General features: G+C 37.5%; 1 protein-coding gene across 8 annotated transcripts in view; it reads left to right on the plus strand.

Moving 5' to 3' along the window:
• Positions 1–19,382, plus strand: part of LOC119780313 (myocardin-related transcription factor A-like) — a 53,036-nt gene that overhangs the window by 17,791 nt on the left and 15,863 nt on the right. For 7 of the 8 annotated variants that reach the window (XM_038280309.1, XM_038280307.1, XM_038280310.1 and 4 more), the window contains 4 exons: positions 4,488–4,553; positions 13,391–13,446; positions 14,125–14,200; positions 14,333–14,494. In XM_038280309.1, the coding sequence (XP_038136237.1) occupies positions 4,488–4,553; positions 13,391–13,446; positions 14,125–14,200; positions 14,333–14,494 (360 nt within the window). Of the gene's footprint in view, positions 1–4,266; positions 4,404–4,487; positions 4,554–13,390; positions 13,447–14,124; positions 14,201–14,332; positions 14,495–19,382 lie in introns of those variants that run through there. The other variant, XM_038280314.1, reaches the window with a different exon arrangement.

A 19,382-nucleotide genomic window follows, 5' to 3' on the forward strand; every position in this document is an offset into this window, starting at 1 on the left:
GTGATCACTCCTCTGAAACAGTTTATTGATGCATAAATGAACTTAAAATCCTGAAACCTGCCGACAGAATATGTTCACATTTATTATCCTATTATCCTTTTATAATCCTTTAGATTATTAATGAATGTTAAGCACTTTGATTTGTCACTGTACTGACTTTTTTTTTCATATTATATATAAACGCACCATGCCTTAAAGGTCTTGTGTTCAAGATGCTAAATACCATGTAGGGGACACGGTATTCATAAGAAAGAAGATCTTGACAGATAAGAAAGGAACTGAAATAAAATGTAAAATTACAACATGCTGGCAGCAGCATCATGCTGTGGTGATACTTCTCCTTAAGCTGTTATATGCAGAGGGTTATGTTGAAGCACGACCTAAAGCATACAAACAAAGCTACAAAATGACTTGCTCAAATCAAAGTTCAGTCTGTGGCAGGGCTGGAAAAGATTTCCATGGATGTTCTCCATTCGATGTAACTGCGCTTAAAGTATTTAATGAAAAAGAGGCAAAAATGGAGGGTAAAAAGATATCTTCAAAAAGAAATTTAAGCTGTAAATATGACACATGTATTTGTGTAATGTTTTCCTTTTTCCAACTTAGTTTCTGCCTCTAAAATGGCCTCAAGTCTAGGCTGGTTCTTCCTGCCTCTGATCATAACAAAAATAAATATGATTCATTATTATATAATCATAGCAATAAAAATTTGCAACACTATCAGTATGTTGTTGAACATAAACTGCAGTAACTGTTACCGGTAAGAGGAACCCCGCTTGGTGCTGCATAGTGACATTTGAGCGATGAGTGCACGTTCCTGAAATAGATTCAGTATCAGCACATTGCATAACTTTCCTGTCATCTCTAAGCACAAGTCATGTCTCATCCAAACAACTGTCATATAAGAGGAAAGGCTTTCCTTTAAAGCACACATGTGTAATGATTGTAACCATGATTTTTCATGTGTGTATTTGGAAGTGCTTGAAATGGAGGTAGTGTGGTGGTGCTTGTGTTATTGTGCTCATATTTGCCTGCAGGAGCCAGCTCAATCCTTGTCGCTGCCGAGGCGGTTACACAGAGCTTTCCCGGCAGACCTTAATCTCAGAAATCAGGGGATAAATTTTTATTTTTATTTTTTTTACAACACTGTTTAACACACTCTAAGAGGATGTCTTCAGAGCACCAATAAAACATAGCAAAAGCTACATTTAAAAACAACTTGTCTGATGTTATAACAGTTTGAGTTTCATTAAATTCCTTGCACAGCCTGTTAGAGAAGGTATTTTGAAAATGTTTGAATGCATTAAATGCAAGGCAAAAATATATTTTCTAACTTGTTTTGCTGAAGGAAAATAACGTGACCTTTTAAATGTAGCAATAAACAAGTAGCTTGTAGTTATCTGAATTGCTGATGCATCAAGATGAAGTAAGGATTGACTATTTTCACATTTTTGATGCCAGTGCAAAAGAAATGCTAATACCTCTGCATAGCTCATAGAGTCATACTTTAGACTGGTTGATACCACTTCAATGGCTTCGAAGCATTGATTGGTCCCTTTGATATCAGCCCACAGTGAGTCTTTATGTCACATGAATGAAATAAACTTGTTTCAGACAAAAAACTGTGTCTAATTAAAGGGTCTGCATGACAAGCTTTCCCAGATTGAATACAAGTTATTGCCCGGAAAGTGAGGACAATATCGGATTTCAATCATGTAATATGCAAAAAAAAAACCTTTTATAGTAGCATTCTGTATTTTCTCATTAGAATAGTTAAAAATTTTAACAAACCTTAATATAAAAGAAAATCGCCTGAATAAAGTGGAATTTAAAAGGTATCTCAACTATTGAGACAAAAAACTATATCTAGACCAACCTGTACCTTTTAAAAACAATAGAACTTTCTTTCTAAATCTCTGGTTGTGGTCTTTGGCAGCGACAACTGCTATCAAATATTTGGCACTATCCATTTAACAATTAATTGTCTATATCACCTTGTTCTTTCGGGTTTGTAAAGGGACTGGTGCATTAATCCAGCAGTTATCGGCGGGGAACTGCTTACACCGTAAAAGAGGTTGCCACCCCATTTTAGGGCTGGTTTGCAATGATACAGTACGTCTTTTTTACGTCAGTGCTTTCACACCAAACTTCTGGATCGCTTTTAAACATGCCAGAGTCTGATTTCTGGAGTTGATTGTGTTGGTTTTAGCCAGTTCTGTACTGTGGATCATGGAACTGTTGAAGATTAATTTCTTTTCACCTCTGTTCACTATTCTGTGTGGGTCAGCCAAAATGGACATTCTTATGCAGACATATGGTGGTCAGAGCGGCTCCAGCATGACCTTATATGGTCATGCTGTAGGCTGTGAGAAGGCCTAGATGCTGACTGTGGGCTTTTGGATGAGACACTTACTGGATGACTTTTAGATAAAATGGAAAAGATGGCAGAAGCTCTCTGCATTTCAGTGGGTTCTCCCCTGAAAGGCCACAACTGATAAACCTGACTGGAATACATTCTGTTAATGCTGAAACATGTTTCCTCTTTTGTGCCCGCTATCTGAGAAACAATTCTTCCATGGATCTGAACCGAGTAACAAAAGGTACATGCAACAGAACCGTGCCCTGTTACTTTACAGCTGCAGGTCTAAGCAGTTGAAGCAAAATCCTGGAGAAGTTTGCTTAAAGTATGAATGTCTGCTGGGCCATCATACCCAAAACAGGAACAGTGGGTTAGATATAAGAGCCGGGAACTTCATTGTTCTATTCCTTCACTGACATCAATCATGAAAGTGGAATTGTTTTAAATAGGCCACAGGAAAGCTTTTCAAGGATGAATGCCTGCTTAAAGTTGCGGTACACAATTAGAATTAAATTCCAGACTAGGCCACTTTCAACATGTTGAAATTTTCAGGAATACTTTGGATCCTGCTCATAACCCAATAAAATTTGAGTTTAAGCAAATTGAGCAGTGGTCACAGTATTTACTTCCATGGGGTATCAGTGCTGCTCAGAACATGGTCAAACTGTGTTCATGGGGCAGAATTTGTGGTTTCCTTTTGAAAAATGTCCTCCATCAATGTGGGTTGTTGAAATTCTAAACTTTAGAATTGCCTTTTTAGCCCTTTACCAACTCCCAAATGGTTAAAGGACTAAACAGCCTTTACTCAGTTGGATAATTTTTCTTCTCTTATTTTTTTTTTTTTTGTATTATTTCTTTACAACATTGCTTGATATGTTGCTTTTCAAGGCCTTTTTGTTGACTTCAGGGTATCGAATAGCTTGCTAAACGGAGCTCGATTCTCCAAAAAATTTTGTTGGTTACGTTGGATTGATGATTTTAAAATGGGTTTGAAAAGGTTTTTCTTCTTTTTTTTTGCTCTGGTTATTTTTTTTTTTATCATATCAATATCAGTTTGATGGTCTGAAACTTTTACGCGTGACAAAAAAGAAGTTAAAAAACTTGTTGGAGGAAGATGCTCTTTCACAGTTCTGTAGATTTCTTATAAAATAAAAGGGAAGTGAGATGACAGCATTTATAAAGCGTGTTTAAAGTTTAACCAGTTTGATCCCTTTTTAAGGCCTAAAGCAAGAGTCTGAATGTCAAAGAAAACTAACTGCAATCAGTGAAGCAATAAATAACTGTAACTTAATAGATTTGTCATTTCAGCTTTCTGGCTATACAGATAATTATATCTATATAAATATATGCATGTAAATATAGTGTCTTGTATGTATAGTAAGGTTCATGCTTAGAAAAGAAAGCGATCAGATTAACAGCTCCTGCCGCTGTTCAGTTACAGTTATGTGCTGATACCTGAACCACAGATGGTGAGGGTTTGTGGCGAAGACTTCAGTAGTAAAAAGGTTTCTAAGCACATCATGTTGTTACACCTCTGTGTAGAGTTTTTGAGATCAAACATTTAATCTGCTGAGAGGCATTTCCTGCTCCTTTAAAATTTCACTTTATCTTGGAGGCTAGATCTGCTGACCTCGGAAAAAGTGTGATGCTTGATCAGAATCAAAAGAGTTTATGAGTCTTTCACAGACTAAATTCAAAGTCCTTAAAGAAAATGCCTTTATTCAGTATTTCCACACACCTTCAGTGAACATCAAGTGTTGCCATTTATTGCATCGATGTGTTTTAGTGTATAAAGATCGAAACAGGAAACAGCTAAAATGTAAGCTTCTGTGTTCAACTTCCCTTTGTATCGTGTGACACAATCATTTCGGCTTTTGTCAAAGAGGACCACAACTGCAACAACTGCAGAGTAGATAAAGTCCTCTTTACAGAGCAACCTAGATTTTATTCCTTTCAAACACTATTGACATTTGAATATTTCTCTTTAATTTTACCCTTAGAAGTAATGATGGCAATTTTAAGTTTTTTGAATTTATAAAACCAGGTCAGGATTGATGATAAATTACTATTTTAATGATATATTTAAATATACTGGTACTGATGTTTATATGTTTCTGTTGTCGTTTAGTTCTTCAGCTGAAGCTGCAACAAAGAAGAACCAAAGAAGCATTAATGAGCTGTGGGATCATGCCTCGTAAGTAAATCTTGGAACCATTCTATTCTTTTTATGTAAAAAATGTTGGGACAAGGTCTAGACACAAATGTGATGCTCTTTATGCAGACGACACCATCTTTACAAGCAATACATGACTCTCTTAAGCCTGCAATTAAATCTTTTTCAAACTACTCAAATTTATGTGAAAAAGACTTTGTATATATAGCTTTCACACAACCTACTCCATAACTTCCAAAACTTGCAGTTAGGATGCTGTTCTTTGTCTTTGTCCTCCTCATCTTTGATTATGTTCTTTTCAGTTTTAGACTATTGTAATAAAAACTACTCTATGTTGTGTTACACTTGCAAAAGTATAAACCTACCAAATGCTCTAAACCATATGGAAATATCTATTATGAGATTTTTATCTTTAAAAAAAAAACCTCACAATTTAGTTTCTGTTGCTGATTAACTGATAGGCAAGTTATTACTCATAAACTGTCAGCTCAAATATAGTTCCAACATAACTTTAAAGATCTTCCTATCTTATGCACAAAAGAATATAAATGCTTTCCAAAAATTTGACTCACGTGAGATAATTTAACTTGGATTAAATCGTTTTTTGATCCCTTAAGGTCCTAAAATATTTGCAAGGATTTGCAAATTCTATACTCCCCAGAGTTTCAACAGGCACGTTTTAGCTTTCATAATCAAGTCTACCTTTTCTTATACTTCTGATGAAAAAAGCTTTTGTTTCCCACACTGCTACGTGTCATGATTGGTTTTACAACTCTGACCCACATGCAGAGAAACCACTCAGTGAGCACGTAAAAGTTTTAACAGGTTTATTGCAGGAGTAACGGGTATGGATTTGGAGTGAGCTGGTGACCCGGAACTGGAAGTAAGAAGGGAAGTTCAATGGTGAGTTCAGGTTCTGCGGGAATCTTGGTAACTCAAATATTTTGCGTGGTTTGGAACTCACGTTTGAGGGGGCCCTTGGTATTCCTTGAATCCAGACTGTGTGGTGAATCCAGGGTTATTGTTGCACACGTTGGAGGGCGGACAGGTTAGACTAGCGTAGGACCCGGAGGAGCAATGGACCGGACTGTCACTCGGATTTCCGCTGGGTACTTGAACGGAACATGTGGAGGTTTTCCCCTGCTCAGTGTGACTCGGTCTTTCCTTCCAGGGGAGACAAGGTCCAGGTGTCCAGTTACACGGGAAAGCTTCCTGCCGAGGAGCAAAGACAAAAAAACAAGTTAGACTCAGCTAAACTCAGCTTGGCTAGAGAACCTAAAACTGACAAACACTCTGGTGTCGAGGTAGTGACAGTCCACTGCTCAAATAATCCTCCAGATAATGGTCCAACTAGCCGCAGGTGTGCAGTGAGGGACAGCGAAGACAGGGCACCTCCTGGTGGTGAAAAACGGAAACACAAAAACAGGCCACACAAACTGGATTCCTAACACTATGGTATCATCGGGCGTGTTTGCCTTCTAGGCTTACAAAAACAATGTATAATGTATACAGTTGCTGAGACGGTAAGGGTTCTTGCAAGCTACTGCTCTGAGCAGAGTGTGTATATGGGTGTATATGCTATCGCAAGGGTAGGCTAGTCAGCTCTGTGTCACTTTTGAAACAGTTTGGTAGGAATATTAATTCCTGGTGAGAAGCACTTCACTGCCGAGCAGCATAGTAAACCACTGCATACTTTGTTCCATGCGTACTATCATGGAGATGTTTGTGGAAACTTGTGCGCAAGAGCATATGGTAGTTTTAAGTTGTTGATCTTAAAAATCCTTTAAAGAAAGGGCAAAAATAGTCCCACTTTTATATTAAGGATTCTCTGTATGGTTTCATCAGCAATAAGGTTTTAGGTTTGAACCCAAGTCTTTCTGCATGGAGTTGAGCTCTCACTGTGTGGCTTGGGTTCTCTCCATGTATTCTGGCTTCCTCCTACAGTCCAAAATCATGACTGTTAGGTTGATATTTTAAGGGTATAACTGAGTGATTTCTCTATGGTCCTCCTGTGCCCCCTTCCATTTTTCGCAGTGGGCAACGGTCCATATGGCTGATATATAATACAATCACTGGTTCCTGCATTTAATAATGGTTTTAGTAACTGTGTTTGTTCTTCATTGAAAAGTACGCTAACTAATACAAGTTTGCATATTGATCACGCTGTTTGGTTACTTGCAATCAAATGCAGCTTGTTGCACTGAAAAAAAATCTAAAACTAGATAAGTCATTTTTTCTTAAAATAAGTGCATTTCTTCTTGAATTGAGGAGATAAAAGAGACATCTGGCCAATTGAACAAGACAATTTAGATTTAAATTAAGAAAACACAATTGCATTGTCTTATTTCAAGTACATATCATCTAATTATCTTATTTTAAGAGTAAAAACACTTATTCCATTGGCAAATTATCTCATTTACCTATTCAAATTCAGGCTAAATACACCTAATTTAAGAAATGTTTACTTATTTCTAGCTAATTTTTCAAGTGTGCTACAATTTGATCTATAAAAGAGACAGTCTGCTGCAGAGAAAGGTTTTTTTTTGGGCAGGTAGAGACAAGAAGGGAGCTGAGTTACACGTATGTGATGCCGATTGGTTTAGGACAGTTGAGATAGAGGCATACCTAGTGCTGACTGGCTGAGTATCTGTAATGTTACTGTAATGTCAAGCATGCTTTGAACATATACTGAGGGGAGATGATTGTGCCTTGATGTTGATTCAGTGAAAGCATTCTTTAAGAATAAAGTGCTTAGGGAAGTTAAAGGGTAAATGTTCCTGTGATTTTTAGACTTTTATCTGTATTGGTTAGAAGCGGCTCTAATCTAGGGAAGCTCCTCACATCATCTCAACACTAACTGACAGCTGCTGCCTTGATCAACAGATGTCCTCAACTGTCTCGGTGTTATACTGATTTCCCTTGCATACTTTATGTTTATTGTTTCACACAGAAATACAGGGATTTTACAGTTCTAATGTGAATATTATCTGAATAGTTTAACCATTTTAATTCATGTAGAAAGTTTATTTTATTTCTGTTAACTTTTTTGAAACAAATGAATGGCACTTAACTTGCAAAATTATAAAGTTCTAAAACATCTTACAGTTATTCTATTACAAACAATATATACAAACAATATGCATAATTCTATTGACATTCACACAACCTTACACACCAGATTATTTTCAGATATGTAGCTTTTGACCTTGACTAATAGCAACACTTTATATTGCATATTCAAACCTTAAGTTGTATTTAAAGTTTTGGTAACAGGAAACTGATTTTCTTTGACATTTAGTTCAAAGTTATTATTTTTTTTTACATTTAGATCACAATTACTACTTAGTTGCTTTGGCTAGTAACAAGTAACTTTGGATGTGTAGTAATAAAGTTACAAATTTTGTTGCTTTTTTGTAGAAGTAACTTGCAAATATAACTATACACTTTTTAAATAAACATTCCCTACATTGCTGCTAAGTGTTGACCCTCAATATTAAAGCAATACCTCTTTTACCCACATGGGGTCTGAATATTGTTAATAAAAAATATTTATCAAAAAGGCTGCCACAGCCAAAAAATGAGGAAAATCAATGTTAAACCTTTGCAGAAAGAGCTCATTAAGGCTTCCTACTTTGACTAATTCTTCTTTAATTTTTCCTCTTATAACCTGAACTTCTTCAGACATATGTAATCACAACAAACTGAATTGAACCAGCTCTAATCATGTAGTTTTGCTCACATACATCAGATAAACAAAGACAAATCAATAACAGCAATAAAAGAACGTATTCATCTAAGTGTCGGTTTTGATGTGATCCCCCCTCAGACCACCTCTGTTTACTGCGGCGTGTTCTCTTCTAGACTGAACATGAGAATGCACATAACTGAGATTCCCTTCATTGCCACCATGTTTGCAGTTGTCTGTGACTGTCATAGAGTTCCTACTAACCCATATGCAGAAGCAGACACAAGACCCGAATCTTGAAATATGAGAGAATTAATTAACACGAAGGACAATTATAAATAAAAGAGCCAGTAGGGTTTTTAAAGAAAATCCATAATGAACTTCTTACATTATTGGATTATATGAATCATATTTATACTGCTATTAAAAATACAGTTAACATATTTTTTTAAACATGAAAAGTCTGTTTCCTAAGTAGTTAACTGTGGAAAAAAGCCTCTTAGCTGAATGTTAGGTGTCAGGAGGTGCTCTGTCTTAAGGTCGAGGTTTGTTTTTCAGTCAGCAATGTGAGAATTACATTCAACTATGTCTGGTTTGAGTGGGATTGTGGTTAAGATGATTCTACCGTCTGCTGATAGTTGGTAGTTTCAGTCATCAAAGCAAGGTGTGTAGAGGTCCTGCAGCAACTACAGATATGAATATTCAAAAACTGCTTTCATGCTGTTTTTCAAAAGATTTATCCATTCCCCATTAAACTGAAAAACGCTGCGTTTCCGTCTTTTTTTATCTCCATTTGTAGGAAACCACATCTTTCTTGCATTACAAAGCATTTTACAAACTCTATCATTACGCTGCTGTTCCCTGCAAGTGTTTTGCATAAATTTAAAACTTCTTTTAATGCATACAGCTGCTCATTTAGGCCCATTGCCATTATTCATTTTAGTGAATGGTGAGTTTCAGTCACTGCCTTTCAACACCTGTTTCTGATATCCTGTCATGACAGACTCATCTCTTCTTTATTATCTATTCCACCTAAATTACTCTGGCTCGTTTTGACTTGAATTAACAGCCTGTAAACTATTTATGTGGATTTTCTCTACATTCAACTCACTGCCATTCAGCAGCATAAATGCGTAGATTACTTCTTTGCTAGATGTTGCTAGCTCTTATCTTGGCTGGCAGGCAGCGGTAAAATGAAGGCTTAGATAAATTAGATTGCACAAAAATTAGATGTACATAATGCAATATGCCTCTCCTCACAATGACAAATGAAACAGTTAAGGTTTTCATCATCAGGGTATTGAGAAAGCACCAAATGTGGGGATTATAATGAGTTGTGACAGAGCCACAGTCTAACAGTGATCAGCTGCAGTGTAACCGCAGATCGTTTTATTTCTGTTCTCATCCATAATTCTGGGTTGCCCTCTTTCTGGAAACTGGCTATGACAAAACGACATAAGTTATTTGGCACGCTTATCCATCAACTTTTATTCTTCTTATGTAAAGACTCTGTCTTTGTGTCAAGCATAGCTACATTGCTCCAAAAAAAAAAAAAGTTTTTCCTATAAATCAGATTCATAATGTAACTAGGAAAGCTAATTTTTAGCTTAAGCTACATTTTTTTTATATATAAAAACTGATTAAAACTTCCTCTGGGTTAAATTTGTTTTAATATTATACTTTAAATGTTTTTTGCAGTCTAGCAGTACCTATATGGTAAAAACCCCATCCTCTCTCCATGTACATTCAATTCAATTTAGTTTATCTCTATAGCCCCAATTCACAACACGTCTCCTGAAGGCACTTGATAGAGACAATGCAACCAGATCATACAGTCAGATTGATTTAAGGTTTTCTTCTAAGGAAAACCAGATGATTGCATCGACTCATTGACTTTCTGCAGAATGCTTGTAGCAACAGTGGAGAGAAAAACTCCCTTTTAACGAAGAAATGAAGAAACCTCCAGCAGAACCAGGCTCAGTGTGAGCGACCATCTGCCGAGGCCGTCTGAGGTTCAAGGATACGGAAGTCGACAAAGAAAGAGAAGCTGACATGCAAAAGTCAGGGATACATCTGCCCAGAACTTTGCACAATTTTAAACCTCACCTTAGTTCTTTCTATTTTATAACCAAGGGGCCTAGAAATCTTACATTTTAAAGTGGTTTAACCAAATTTCCCCAGGCCTCATAAACAAGGCCTAGGCTCCCTACTGACACTTTCATCATGCAAATAATAGCATTCTCAGCAAATCTAAAAATCATTATGTTTCAGTTCAGAGTGTTGGTAATATATTTTTTAACACCTGAAACTGTATTCTTTATTCAAAGTGGCACTACTGTCCTCTAATCCCATAACATTCTTATACATTGCAGACTAATGCACCAACTGTTCATTTTAAGGCATTCTAGAGTATAGCAGTCAATTCTTTGCATATCACTGAATAAGTCCTGGTCAGAGCTGCTTAGCCATGGAAACCTATTCTTAAAAGCTCTCTCTTCTTTAAGCTAAACTGAAGCCTGCAAGAAGTCTGGAGCTTGGTCTCTACAGACAGAAGAGTATTTATGAGAAAGGAAATTCCTATCTACCCAGCTATCTAAATACCCAAATGCAAGACAACTATTTGCACTGAGCTTTTGCACTTTGCACCTCTTATGTTCACTTTCATCATTAGAGCACAATAAGATGGACAATATCTGTGAGTGCAGAGTTCATGCGGCTGTATTGTGTGTGATATAGCCTTCATGAAAACTGAATCATAAGTGTGAACTAATGCCTCAACTGGTATGTTGGTATCTGACAAAAAAAGGGAAGTTTTATAGTACTGTAAAATTATTCAGTGCTCACACTTAGCTTCAAGGCATAATATAATCTAAGCTTACTTTGTCAATCATATTTGAAGCCTGATTTTTGGAGGTTTTCATATGGATTTTTTTTTTTGTCACTTTAAAACACTAAATTCACTCAGTCTGAAAGATGAAGAACATTTTATATATCTGATCTTTTGGTTTGATGACATTTACAGATATGCTGGACAGTTGTACCAGCTGACCAGTTGGGTTGTAAAGTAAAATACAGAAAAAGCTTTCAGTTCACACACCAGGGAGAACAAAGCTCTAGTCAGCAGCAGAGTGAACATAAAAAGACCATCAAGACCAGAAGGAGTGATGTGGCTTGATGTTTTCAAAGTTTAAAGACCAGCAGTGTTAGTTATTCACTCAAGCACATAATGGGGTCTTTTCTCTTTGACCTGATCCCACCCATCTCTGTTGTATTCCCCTCAGTCTGACGTGCTTTATTTTCTCTTTTGGTGAATCCTCTCTCCTTCTGTTTTTGGGTTAACCTTCAAATGGATTTCTATGCCTTCTACTTTGAAAAGCTGACTCCCTGCTCATCCATCCATCACATGAACCACTCATTTTCACTGTCAGAGAAAGACAGGTTCATACCCTTCCAAAGAAGCAGCATAGCCCCCTTGTGAAAGAGTCAGGATTCCAAGAGGGGCTGATGACTCCAGGGTGTGGAACAGCAGAGTGACAGTGTGCAGTGAGGTGAACTGAGGCTTGAGCAGGTACCCGGAGCCTTGCTTCGAGATGCTAATCCAGTCATATAGCGGTGGATGTGTGTGTCTACAGAGCAGAGAGACATCACTGAGACAAAAGCCCATTATCTTCTGAGCTGCAGTACTTTTGGCTTCACTGAGACCATCAAATTGCAGTAGTGGTAAATCTAACGACCAGTTAAGCGAAACTAAAATGTCCATGTTAACATAGCACTAATATCCAATTTACACTTTTAGATTTTAGCTTAGAGAATTTGTCTATATATATAATATATACAGCAATACCAACAGCGATGCTGTTTAGCAAAAAGTAAAAGTGGTGTCCTAAAGAGAAAATAAGATATATTTTATGAGATGATAACCTCAATGAAAACTCTGGAGTATCAGCAAATATTTAAAACATGATCTAACTGATTTTATTTAAAGCAGACAGGCAACAACTTATTATATTTTTAAACTAAACTTATGCAGTATTATATCATCCATCCATCCATCCATCCATCCATCCATCCATCCATCCATCCATCCATCCATCCATCCATCCATCCATCCATCCATCCATCCATCCATCCATCCATCCATCCATCCATCCATCCATTGTAATATTAGCTGTCAGTTATTCAATATCATAATATATAAAATGTCAGACATTATTTTTCTAAAGAACATTTTTAACAAAAAAATTATGAAACATTGCAACATTTTTGTTAGTTTTTGTATTTGACAAATCTATCATTCGCTTAAGGTTTTTTGAATTTATAATTTTGCAATGTATTCAAGTCTTTTTTATTAATTGTTCTGGAGATTAAATCTTACAAGACACTTTATATGTATGGGTAATAACATGAGTATGTGGATTAAAGCTGTTGCAATGCCTTTTAGCCTCCAAGGCAGGGTGCCACGGACCAAACTAGCATGTAATTTGAAAATAGAAAGTTGCAGAAACAAGACTTAACCAGCCCTAGCTTCAGTCATTTAAGTGTTAAAGATGCCTTTGTTTGTCTGAGAAAAAAAAAATCCCCATAATATGGGAGGGCGGTTACTATAAAGCTTAAAGAAAGAGGTTTAACCTAAAGAACTAGATATTTAAGCCTAAAAAAGCAGCAAACTCTTATACTAAGCGTTTTCAAATGCCTTGTGGTTTCTTAGTACCCCTAACCTTGTCATTTCTGTGTGGTCATTGACTTGCACGAAGCTTTTCTGAAAGACTTTAAAGCTTCCCATATTTCAGAGTTATAGCGGCTTTATATCAGGGTTTCAAATAGAAGCCCTGTCTTCCTCACATTATGAGTGATCTCTCCCCTTTTCAAGGAGCTGCTCTCAGAACCACTTCCCGAATTACAATACATTTCCTTCAGCCATTGTGCAAATGCACAAAAGAAAATACAACACTGTAGGATGACTGTAGACATTTAATCTGCTGATGTTGATATCAGGCAAAGCTTTGGCCATAAAAGGACAATGATCTCCCTCATCAATAAGTCTATTTGTATGTGAGTGATGTAGGAATGATTATTTAGAGCAATTAAGCTCTTTTCTTGTATATAAATAGATTCATACCTGTGGTAATGCAGTCTGTGTTCTTCTCTCAGTTTTTTGTCTTTATTCTTTCAGCACTTAAAAGCTCAGCTGCCTTCCCTGAGCAGAGACGGAGCTTGGAACGAGCAAAGGTGAGAGATTTACCCTCAGAGCAGTAACTAGGGTTTAAACTGGTTTACTTTTTGCCTTTAAGAGGCTTAGCAAGATGTGACATTTTTCCAGTACCTCTTCAATAATCCGGGGGGTACAGAAAATCTGAACGGATAAAATGAGCTGACATGTAACCCTCTGCTTGGAATTTGAAGAAGGTTATAGGAGGTTCAGCATACTCTTATTCACTAAATATGCAAAACTGCCTCCATCACTTATCTATATTTAAAAGATGGCGGTGAAAAGACACTTGACTGAAACATAAAAACAAATCGCTTCTATACTGCCCATCTTAACTTATTGATTAGATTATTTATGATACATTTGAATTCCTGAATCTGAAATGTTGCATTCAACACTTTTTAAAAAACTTTGTTAACTTAGATTTGAATAAGATGTTGGCCATGAAAATCCTACATTTAGCACACTGTAGTTGATTTAAAGAACATATATAGTAAGATATATATTACATATATATACTATTTAGTAACATATATAGTATAACAACATATATAGCAAAGCTTGGTCTTGTTGTTCCCCATTTGTTATCACAACATGACCAGTTGACAGTAGAATTCAATGATCTTTGCAGTGTAGTGCACTTTATTATTAGAACTTAGACACAAGGATAAACATTTAACAGGTGTATGTTTTGGCAGAATGAACATTGCAATAAAAGGAAGAACAGGTCCGGGTCAGAGAGTCCTGAGGCAATCAGAAAGCACATTTTGGATGGTACGTGACTCATGGTACTCCAACAAACCGCTAATTTCTTGAAATCGAGAAAATCTTACAAATGTTTATTCATTTTTAAATTTCTGTTTTCAATTTCAAAAATATTCCCCATCTCTTTTATGCATTCTGTAGAGAAGTCTACAAAGATACCACTTCAAGGCAAGCAGCTTCAGCAGAGGAAGGTTCGCCATGCCGATGAATTAAGCAATAGGATTGCTCAACGACCGGGGCCCATGGAGCTGATTCACAAAAACATCCTACCTGTAAACTCATACTTTAAACAGCCCATCACAGGTAAGGCATAATGCTTTTTGGTTTGTTTTTCAAGGCATGCTTACTTACAAAAATAAACAAACAAGGACAAGAACAAAAGAACAAGCAAGCAAAAAATTGATTTTAGAGCTTTAAGTCAAAGAACGGACTTCAATGCTAGTAAACTATCCACCAAATGCTAAAAGAAAACCTTAATATTATTTAACTTTTGAAGGCTTAATTAGTTCTTGTGATAACTGTTTGTTAAGAGTCATGCTGTGTGATGGTAGCAATGTTGAATTGCATGTTGTAGCTTAACATAATTTTTCTAACCAATCATATTAATAAAAGTCTGCAACTGAGCTTTATGTAGCATGTTAATGTAGTAATCATTGACCCAATCCAAAACCACCCATGAGCATTAACCCTTAACAAGCAAGTGACTGGTTGTCATTTTGTGCACACAGGGTGTATACAAAACAAACTTCCAACAGTTAATGGGCAGCTTACAACAGTGAAATCAACATTACCATTTATAAAGTGCAGCTGTGATCAGAATGTAGACAGTTTAGGAGAAATGGGAAACCCGTGTAGAGTCAGGCAGCAAAAGGCATTGATATGGAAAGGTTCAGTGCAGTGCAAAATAAATAAATATGGTGCAAAATGCAATAGAACATTGAACTGTGTTCTATTTAAAGGGGTTATGAGAACAAATCAGCCACACTGGTAATGCGAATATGATGTATTCAAGTGCGATGCAGTCTTGATTAGAGTTTCAGTAGTTTAACAATCTCATGGTAGCGGTTAAGAAGCTGTTGCAGAACCTCCTGGTTCCGCATTGAATGCTGTGAAGCCTCCTCCCAGAGGGTAGGAGGGAGAACAGTCCATGATAAGGGTGTGAGAGGTCATTCATGATGTTTTGGGCACAGGACATGCAGCGCTGGGATGAAATGTCCTTAATGGAGGGAAGAGGAGCCCCTATGATCCTATCTGCTGTTTTCATCACTCTCCTCATGTTTTTCCAGTCTGAGGCGCTGCAGCCTCCACCCAACACAGTGTGACAGCTGGTCAGAACACTCTCTATGGTGCTTCTGTAGAAGGTGGTGAGGATGGGTGGGGGCAGGTGGGCTCTCCTCATCCTCCACATGAAGCACATGTGTTTCTGTGTGGTCTTGACCAGTGAAGTGTGTTCACAGACCACGTGATGTTGTCTGTGATGTGCACCCTCAGGAATTTGGTGTTGAGCTGTTGATGACCAGAGGATCATGGTTAGGTCGGTTCTTCCTGAAGTCGACAATGTTCTCCTTCGTCTTCTTCACGTTCAGGATCAGGTTGTTGTCTCTGCACCAGCCCACCAGCTGCTCCAGCTCTATGTAGTCCCGGTCGTTTACGTCTCCGATGAGGCTCACCACTGTAGTATCACCTGCAAACTTCATGATGTGATTGGTGGTGAACCTGGAGACGCAGTCGTGATTTAACAGCAGGGGTCTCAGGGCACTACCCTGAGGAGAGCCTGTGCTCTAGGTTGTGAGATTAGATGTGTTCTGTCCAACCCTGACTGACTGAGGTCTTTTTGTGAGAAAGTTTAGAAGCCAGTTGAGTGTGAACTGAAGCCTAGGAACAGCATCCACACATGGGTGTTCTTCTCCTCTAAGTGTGCTAAGCCTATGTGTAGAGCGGAGGAGATGGCGTCCTCAGTGGGGCGGTTTCGCTGTTGGTGAACTGGAATGGGTTGAATGATGTGGGGAGACTGGAGATGATGTGTTCTTTTACCAGCCTTTCAAAGCAGCATAGTGATGGGAGTCAGTGCAACAGACCGGTAGTTATTGAGTGAGGTGACCTGAGGCTTCTTTGGGATCAGAATGATGGTGGGAGACTTAAAGCATGCTGGCACTATGAATATTACGTAACATATATGCAGATGTAGAAATGTGGAGTGTTTTTATATTAAAACTGTGATAACACTCACGTTTTAAGTCTTCTGATAGGATATCTCACCAGACTTTTTTCCAGCTGTGATTAATCTGCTGATCTATGATGATTTTTCGTAAGAAGTCTCAGCTTATCTAATGACACACATGCACAAATTCATAGTTAATGATTTATGCCCTCTCATCTGACAGACATGATGTGAAGATATCCCTTTTATTTCTGCCTTTAAAGAGCTACCACGTCTGTAAAAGCAAGATTTTATATTACTTGAATAAAATTACAGATTGCACTCTAAATTATTCAATCAGATATCACTCACACTAATTGTAATCGAACCTTAGATTTGCATATAGTAATGTAGTTATGTAGAGAGGAATAGCACACATGAATATGAAGACTGCCATGTAAAATAAAAAAAACACCTTGTAAAGGTCATCTTATATATGTCAACATATACATTATTTTAAATATTAATGTCCACAATACTGATACATTGTAAGACCAGATAAAAATGTAAGGTTAGGGTTACCTTTCAAAGTTTTCTGTGGGACCTAAAAACTAAAATACTGTGTGAGGAAATAGGTTACACTGGAGTAAGGAGATCGCACAGAATGAAATAGAACACCGGCTCATTTATTTCCACTTCAAATGACAACAATAAAATACAAGCATATCTAGTGGTGGCGTAGATTATTTGTTTTAAATCTATATTAATGTAACTGTAATCTGTAATTTGTTTGCAAAATCACACATAATTTTGTCTTCTTACTTAAGATTTAAAAAAAAAAAGATATACTTTTTTTGCTAATTTGTTTCTGTGTTTTTGCTGCAAAATAAAAAAAGTCTCCCACTTCCAATGATGGATGTCGAACTTTAACGATATAGTGTCTCCAAAAATCTGACTTTGGGACAACTGCGTTTTGAGGATAATATAAAATCTGTATTTAGAATGTCTCTAGTGATGTGAAGATCCCGAGGTTTTGAAAAATGTATCATGACTTTAGCTCTAGAAATAAAATAGGCTAAATAAATACCACAGAAGCTACATTTAAAAAATTGTCCCACTTTATCCACATGCACCAAAGCAATCATCAAGAAGCAAACAAAATGTGGTAATCATTTGTAGATGTCAAGGTAAAATAAAATAATAAAAAAAAAAAACATAGCCTATCAAAAGCGAAGGAGTGGAGTTCCCTGCTGGTATTGATGAGGCGTACAGTGACGCAGAGGTAGATATGATTATTGATAAATGTCCGGTGGTCCCATGTCAGTGCTACACACATCACCTGAATTAACTTCTCATCTTTTGCCGCTTTCTCTGTGGCGTTCTGGTCATGTATTCTCATGATAGTTCACCTCGCAGGTTGTTTATAAGATGGGTCACCTGTGGCTGCCTAGAGAACACGCTCCAGACCATCATCTTCAACCATGGTGATTGGCCAGCAACTTGTGACTATCCACTGAGCGAGGAGATTGGTTAGCTTGGCTGATAGAGCTCTGCTCATGGGCCACCTTTCGCCATCTTTCGCATAGGCTAAGCGATGCTTGGCCTTTAGGTGGTCCTTGAGACTGGAAGAACTCCTACAGTAAACCAATACTGCATTGCACAAGGTGCAAACAGGTTTAGTCTTGTCGAGTTTTCCATCGGGAAGATACGGTGGCCCTGAAGTGCAAACTGCAACGACAAATCTAAAAGCTCAACTACATTAAGGAAATCGCAACTACATAAAGCAAAGCGCAACTACATTAAGGAAAACACAATTACATTAACCTACCGGAAAAGGTAGGTAACAGAGGGAAACATGAGACATCGCTGATTGGACGACGGCGCCGTTTGACCGCGCAGCCAGCCCATCCACACCGGCCCCCCAACACCACCCCCGCCGGAGCCGCCCAGACCCCCACACACCAGGCCCGCCTGCCCCCCGAGAAAACAGACATGCCCACAGGGTAACAAAAACCTGGCCACACACAAACACGTGCACGCCCACACACCCAATACACACATTAAACAAAGCAGTAGGTAACTCAGGACATTATTGTATCACAGGATAATAAATCAGCCCCATGTTGTGTTTTCATCATTGCCTGCTGATGGTGAATTAATGGCCAGGAGTGTGTTCTACATAGCTGTCTCCTCGTATAATTCAATAACACACATCTATTTCTGAGGAAAACTTACAACAGTGGTTCAGAGGATTGTATCAGGAGCTGTTATTCCCTAAATCCCTGTGAAGTCTGCTATGATACGCCTGAGGAAGAAAAATTAGCATGGACTCGGGGACTTGGATGTATTGAGGTCCCATGGGATGACTCAACCTGTCCAACAATTGTTAGCGAGGAACATTTTGTTCTGGCTTAACAGGTGCACTTTAATTTGTGTAGTCTCCATTGTTTTCAGCAATGTTAATTGGTTGCCTGCAAAACATTATGTGAAGAGAATGTAATCAGCAGCAGCAGTGAACAGGAAACTTCATTCTTAACAACCTACTAATGCAAAATGTATGCTGATAGGCCTTTTTACATTATATTACCGTCAATACCTCACCATACATCTCATAAGAAACCCCAGTAAAATACAAGCATCAACTATAACAGGAATTGTTTTTGTTTTTTTCCTTTCTCTCAAGAGAATCTACTTCATGACAGATTGAGATCCAGATTGGTCGCAGTTAATATAGAGTTGATATAATCTGTTTTATTGCAGATTATATTAACTCTATACAATCTACCTTTAGTTTTATGTCATGTTATCACATAAAATACAAATTCTCTACCCTGATAGGTATTTTTTTACTTTAACATCTCTAGCAAAATAAAACTTTTGCATTTTCAACAAATATTTTACTTTAGATTGCTTTTTTTTAATCTGCATTATACATATATAATGTTGTATAGGCCAAGTTCTTCTTTTATCTGGTCAGTACACAGACAGACAGGAAACCAAGTTCATATTGCCGCCATGGAAAGTGAGTTGGAGAATATGAAAATAAAAAAA

Source organism: Cyprinodon tularosa, unplaced genomic scaffold (assembly GCF_016077235.1).
Source record: "Cyprinodon tularosa strain WSP-4 unplaced genomic scaffold, ASM1607723v1 ctg159, whole genome shotgun sequence".
NCBI lineage: Eukaryota > Metazoa > Chordata > Actinopteri > Cyprinodontiformes > Cyprinodontidae > Cyprinodon > Cyprinodon tularosa.